Source organism: Azolla caroliniana, unplaced genomic scaffold, assembly GCF_043228905.1.
Source record: "Azolla caroliniana isolate FFs.n. ecotype wild unplaced genomic scaffold, voAzoCaro1.0.p SCAF_1297, whole genome shotgun sequence".
Lineage (NCBI taxonomy): Eukaryota > Viridiplantae > Streptophyta > Polypodiopsida > Salviniales > Salviniaceae > Azolla > Azolla caroliniana.
This window is the reverse complement of record NW_028231732.1, coordinates 3,514-10,145: the sequence shown is the minus strand read 5'-3', so window position 1 is coordinate 10,145 and position 6,632 is coordinate 3,514. Positions and strand designations below refer to the sequence as shown.

The 6,632-nt window shown below is 34.4% G+C and overlaps 1 protein-coding gene across 1 annotated transcript; it reads left to right on the top strand.

Annotated features, from left to right (window-relative positions):
• Positions 1–948: 948 nt before the first annotated feature.
• Positions 949–4,875, top strand: LOC147847249 (aspartic proteinase 36-like). Its single transcript, XM_087339395.1, has 9 exons — positions 949–1,098; positions 1,197–1,438; positions 1,678–1,905; positions 2,026–2,188; positions 2,380–2,453; positions 3,370–3,463; positions 3,654–3,729; positions 3,846–3,917; positions 4,530–4,875. Exons 1-9 carry the CDS (start codon positions 991–993, stop codon positions 4,682–4,684), a joined length of 1,212 nt encoding a protein of 403 aa, XP_087195521.1. The 5' UTR covers positions 949–990; the 3' UTR covers positions 4,685–4,875.
• Positions 4,876–6,632: the final 1,757 nt, after the last annotated feature.

Sequence of the window (6,632 nt, the reverse complement as noted above, 5' to 3'; positions counted from 1 at the left end):
CTTTTGACACCCTGAATGACATAAATATGCGTATTTCATCGCATATGTATAAATGCATTAATTTAACTAGCTATCTTTCTCAGTGATGGACATCCTATTTTAGTCCCCATGGTTGTTTCTTTTATGTTGGGTAAAGCTTTAGAATGTCACTGAGAGAATAGTCATCTACTTAATTACTCTTGCGCTGCAGCTCCTGGTTGGGGTTCAAATTTAAAAGTCCCATGGCACTACTTCATTTAATCATAAATCAATGTACATAGTTTTTGATAAAAGTGTTCTGAGTGAAACTATACCTGGATGGTCTCCTGTACAAATAGATCTCTTGAAAGGTGCATCAGTGGCCATTAACATGACTTAATTTAATGATCTAAGGAAACTTCTCCCCATCTCCATTGCAGAAGGTTAATTACAACCCATCAATTCAGCTAATTATTAGTTTATCATTGATATCCTGAATGCTTCATCACATATGCATGTGTAAGAAAATTGTTTGTTAAATCAGGATTTACTGATAACTACTTGAATTGATGGATATGCTTCATCACATACATGCATATGTCTCGATGATGTATGTTGTATGCTATTTGAAGGAATTCATTAACAGGGTGTGTGGCAATTTAATGAATTCCCTTAATCACAACTTTCGTAATGTAGTCTCCTTCATAAATAAACATAGGGTGTAGGACAGAAAATTTCCATTAATTTTGATATGCCAACGAAGTTACTTGTATGCTCCATAAATTCATCATCATTAACATTCTTAGCATGTATAAACAAAAGTACTCCATTAATATTACCAATGAATTTACCCATAATGTTTTATTAATTCACCATCTTAGGACATAGAATCAAGATTCTATTAAGTTGACATATCAATGGATTTCACTTTTATGTTCCATGAATTCTACCGTACAAAGATTCTTAGAAAGAAATTATCAAACATGCTTGAATTTGTTTGTGTTAAGCAGGATTTACTATACACGAATAAGTATGGGAACTCCAGCAAAGGAATATCATGTCCAAGTGGACACCGGTAGTGATTTATTATGGCTAAACTGCAATCCCTGTACTGCATGCGCGATATCAAATAATCTTGGGGTAAGAGAATCTCAGTAATGAATCAATTTAATGATACTAGTGTCCCTTTTAATGAGGTTTTATTGTTATATAGCTGAGTTGTCCTCTTTTGTTTACAGATGATCATAGTATCTTATGATCCCCACTCTCAAACAAGCTCTCCAATATCATGCGATGATCCGATTTGTGATAGTGGATCAAAAATTGTGAATACTCGTTGTTATGAGAACTATTGTGGCTATAGTTTTCAGTATGGGGATAAAAGTAGTACGACTGGCTATTTAATTGAAGACACTTTCATGTATAGAGCACTTCAATCAAACAAGTCACAGGTCAATACAGATGCAAAAATAGTGTTTGGGTAAAGACATTATCTTCTTTAAGTAGCTTTATTGCAAAATTCAAATATTTGATACTAGTGATTTTTAGAACCCCATGTAGAAAATCCTTCACATATAAAGGAAAATCTAAAACTTTATACGTGCTGGATTATCTAAAATGGTGCATGTGCAGATCTTAAATTTTTGTAACAAAAATGATTTCTAATTATTATTTTGTTATTTTGTTGGTTTGTGCTGGAATCGATGCTGCTTCTTCCAGTTGTGGATTCAATCAATCTGGGAACTTATTAACGGGGCAGAGTGTAGTGGATGGAATAATGGGTTTTGGGCAGAGTAAGCTATCAATTATTTCTCAACTCTATATGCAAGGACTGACCCCTGGAGTATTTGCACATTGTCTACAAGGATCTGAAAAAGGAGGTGGTGTTCTTGTATTGGGCAATGTTATGGATCCTCAGTTGGTGTTTACTCCTATAATTTCTTCACGGTGAGTTGAAATATTGCATCTCATCAAAGCCAACTATACTTCACTTTTAAAGGCTTTTACTTACTACAAAGTTCATGATATTAATTAAATGATCTTTTTTGAGTCATCGTAATATTACAGGACACATTACAATGTCAATTTAAAAGGAATATCTGTAAATGGTGTGGAATTTATGTTAAAGTCTTCAGCATATGCTACTACAAATGTACACGGAACGATCTTCGATAGTGGGACATCACTTGCATACCTTATGGAGCCAGTGTACACCTCAGTTGTATCCGCTGTATGTGTTGTGATCTAAAATTTTATATAAAAAGTACATATTCTCTTATAGCTGTGTTTTTTGAATGTTCACTGAACTAATCATGGTTTATGTAATTGCTGGATGTGTTGTGATCAAAACTTTAGTTAAACAAGTACACATTCTTTTATCATTGTGTTTTTTGACACTAAACCAATAATTTTGTTTGATAGATAATCAAAGGGGCGCCTTCTGAGGCTTATCAGGTCTCTCAGCCAGGAGAAACATGCTTTATTTATTCTGGCAGGTGAAAAAAGCAAATTTATGCGTCATAATGAAATGGATATGCATGTGAGTGCGTACATACACACATAACTTCGTCTATAAAACAATTCAAGACAGTAATATTGTCTTGGTCAATACTCGCATACATTCACCAGCCTCACTATCATCATCATTATGGAGGTCATATGAAGTTTTATGATACACAGTTACTTCTGGAAAAGGTTGGAAAATATCCTGCAATTCAACATCTGATAGTAGAAATCTAGTCCATTCCTCTTGAGCTCTATAAATCTTATCAGTGACTACAATAGCCAAATGGAACAAAGAATTGCAGTAATACTTATTGCACTCTTACACAAACCCAACCAATATGTTAGTGCCCTTCTAAGGAAATGATGGGACTCACCCAATCACATGCCATCAGCCTAATGCCAATTAAAAGCAAAGATCAAGGAGATCAGTAGATTTGAGGATGAGTATCAGCATCACTCACTACAAGAAAAAGAAAGAACGAAAATTTTATTGTAGTTCAGATATGAGAATCATAGTGTACATATGATAGATTATTAATATCAGCTTTTGATTGATCCTTTAGATATTCTGAATTCTTCGATTGATGGCCATGCTGTTCTCTGCTGTCTGACACAACATCCATTTTCTTTGTCCTTACTAGACCTTGGGCTAGTTTCTTTTGTTTTTGATTCTTTATTTTTCATAGGTTATTTTTCTACATTACCTATTTCCTCTTGACCCCTTTCATCAAGTGATATTTTGAACATTTTTGGGTCCAGAAAACACATACAAAGTCTTGAGAAATGCTTTTGAAGGCCCCTAAAAAATGAAAGAAGAGCATCTACAGAGCGATGATAAATCTAAATTTTAAAGAAAAAAATGTATGCACTATTAAAAGAAATCTTCTTCCCCCTCTTTTTGGACAGTGTTGATGATGACTTTCCTATAATAACTCTCCATTTTGAGGGGGCAGATATGAAACTTAAGGGCAGCCATTATCTCATCCGGAAAGCAGAAAGGGTAAGTCTACGTCGCATGTGCGATGTGTAAACAATCAATGAAAAACAGATAATGACAAAATAAACATTTCAGGGTTAAAAAGATTTATTCGAAAAACTTTTACCCAATCTCGAAATGTGAACCCTTTTTTGCACACCATTTAGTCTTTATCTCAACTATCGTTTTTTCTTTGTCATGAAAAACATTTCAGGTGAATGTTCACACGTGGTGCATCGGGTGGCATAGTACAGCGGAGAATAGCAATTCAATTTTAACAATACTTGGAGGTAAATGAGTAATCTACTTTTTGATCTTATAGGTCATTCTGGCATTTTAAAAGACGTTAATCTCTCTCTCTCTCTCTCTCTCTCTCAATCACGATGCCAATTTTGTTGCTGTGCAGATATAGTATTGAAGGATAAAATTGTTGTTTATGACCTTGAAAATCAAAGAATAGGCTGGGTTGATTATGATTGTAAGTTTCCAATAATGTGAATGTTCTTTAAAATTCTAACAAAATTTACATTTTGATTGCTACAAGCATGTTTTAAATGTCTAATACATACATACATAAGCATAATTTGTAGTTTTCTTAAAATAGATTATGCAGGTGCTATAGACCCGTAATGCTGTGTATTTATAGTGCCCACACTTGTATATACTTTTATTGCACCCATAATACTATATATTGATGTCTCAAAAAGGCCAGGTGACCTATGATACTGAAAGTTAACATGTAGGTGAGAATCATATAGAATATATGATAAAATAAAGGAAAAATTAAATTGTACCTAAACCAGTAGCTCTACGCCATGTAATTGGGATGTGATCAAAAGTAGATTTTATAGGGACCATTGGTACAAGCAATATGTGGATGATACAGTGTACATCTGCGAGAGGTAGAATGAGAGTGGGTCAATCCATGAATGCTTTCATCGTATAATGATGCCTGATGACACAAAATTTCCTCTAGAGTAACTAATCCTGCCTGGGTTAGTGTGCAAAAAACTCGTGGCCAATCAAGAGATGTCGCATCTTTCCTTGTCATTCTTTCAAGTACATTCTGACTAGTTTCTTTTATTTGAAGGTTCAAATCAAATTGCAGTTTCCGGAAACAGCCCATTTGTACATTCCGACAAACATAAGAGTTTCACATCATCTTCAACAAGGATCTCGCTCTCTTTTTCCTTGCTTTTTCTACTAACTAGTGTAAGCTCTTTGTTCAGAAAACACATACTTTAAGAGGGGAAATCTGAGATCCCTATAAATGTAACTTGCTCTAATTTGTTTCCTTTCATCCAATCTCTTTTCACTGCTTTGTGAATTTGTAGCATTGGGGCATTGATGTATATGATAACATTTCAATATCATTGGGGCATTGCTTCAAAAGATGACATTATTGTCAGTAATATAACAAACGACACATTACTCTATATTATATTTTGATGTTTGAATCTTTAGGCAACCATCATCCTTTCACAAGAGCAGGGTACTACCTGATTTGAAACATCATGACAGCGACCATATGGATCATCGTAGCTTTGTCCAAAAAATTTATCAGGCTTCCCAGATTCACAACTTGTATGTGAATCATTCATAGCTTTTGACTGTGATTGAAGCCGCAAACTTTGTTTCTTCCATTTGTCGGATTCATGAAAATCTGTGGTCTCAGGATCTGCATTGCCCTCGACAATGAAAGCAACTTCAGTGTTGTTTCCTTGTTTTTTTTTGACATGATAGACTTTCAGCTTGTGGATTATTCTGCACTAGGTACGCATTAAAAGCTCTCGATTTGTTTCATCATTTCAGGAGCTTTGAATCTTAAAGTCTCATTGGGGAGTGTGGAATTTGTTTCATTTGCTTCAACATTTCATAATATGTATGCTCAGTAAACTTCAACATAATAAGAATTTCCTTGGGGAGTCCTGGATTTGCTTCGATTTTCATCATCATTTCACGATCTATGGGCAATGTGAAGAGGATGGGGGCAGAGACAGCAGCAGTTTGCTGAGATTGTGAATCTACTATTGGCTAATACATCCCAAACAAGAAAACACAGGAAACACCCCTTAGGCTTAAGCACAATATGTATGCTTAGTAAACTTAAACATAATAAGCATGCAATCATAACATCATCCACAAAATGTATACATAAGCGACTATCTTTAAGACAATGAATATGATAACATAATCCCAAGCAAGAAATAGGGGAACAAACCCATGGCTAGAACTAAGGGTTAAAATGTATAGTCAGGAATTTTCGACACAATGTGGATGGAAGTGTACTTTATCATTTGGAGCAAAAAATTGTTAAATTTATACCCAGCAGTCTTCAACACTGGCCATGAATTCATAACAGCATCTTTCATAGTAGATACATATATGCAAGATAGAGACAATGTAGAGAATTTGGTTTAAATCTTCATGTGGATATAGGTTCATGTGTTGCCATGTGGTAAAAATGCATTGAATTCTTGTTCTTTATGTGGTAAAAAAACAAATCAAGCTTCATTGTTCATGAGATAAATAAAGTATATCAAGTTTTCTTCGTTATGTCACAAAACATGTGGATCAAACAACTAATCAACATGCTGTGGCAATCGGATAGAAATTGTAACCAATGAAATTTATGTTGAACCCTAACCCAATTGCATGCAAATCAATCTAGCTCCAAGTGTAGGCAAACCAAATTTATATCCAAAGATTGCATCACAATTTCTTGCCCACACCATCATGTCAGACAACATTACAAGCAAGGAAAATGTGATTGAAAAAGTGGGGCTTTGAGCCCATACATGCCAAAATAAGTTCTTCAATAAGTCAACAGTACTTCCCCAATTGGCGAACGCAAATATCATTTTTAATTGACTAAATCTCAAATCGTGAAGATCTAGTGTTTGGAGAAGAGAATTTATTGTAGATATAGGAGCCTATGTTTCATTTTTTGCTTTTTGTTTGTTTACATACGTGCTTGAGTCTTCTTATAAAAAGAAAATATATACAATTATTTCATATTCCCAAGGTAATCGATCTGATATAGAACTTCATCACAAGCTTATGTATAACTAAGTATTTCCCCCACTTTTCATTCATGTCTTTATGAATAAAATCATAGTTCATCAGAAAGTGGCACTTCATCACATTGTACGATATCTTGTTGTGAAGGTTCATTTATGCGACATTAAGCTCG

Bases quoted from the DNA above. Each gene is read 5' to 3' on its own strand.
- LOC147847249 (XM_087339395.1), top strand. From the start codon at position 991: ATGGGAACTCCAGCAAAGGAATATCATGTCCAAGTGGACACCGGTAGT. The intron at 1,906-2,025 runs GTGAGTTGAAAT...GTAATATTACAG, and splicing joins ACTCCTATAATTTCTTCACG to GACACATTACAATGTCAATT. The intron at 3,730-3,845 runs GTAAATGAGTAA...GTTGCTGTGCAG, and splicing joins AATTTTAACAATACTTGGAG to ATATAGTATTGAAGGATAAA.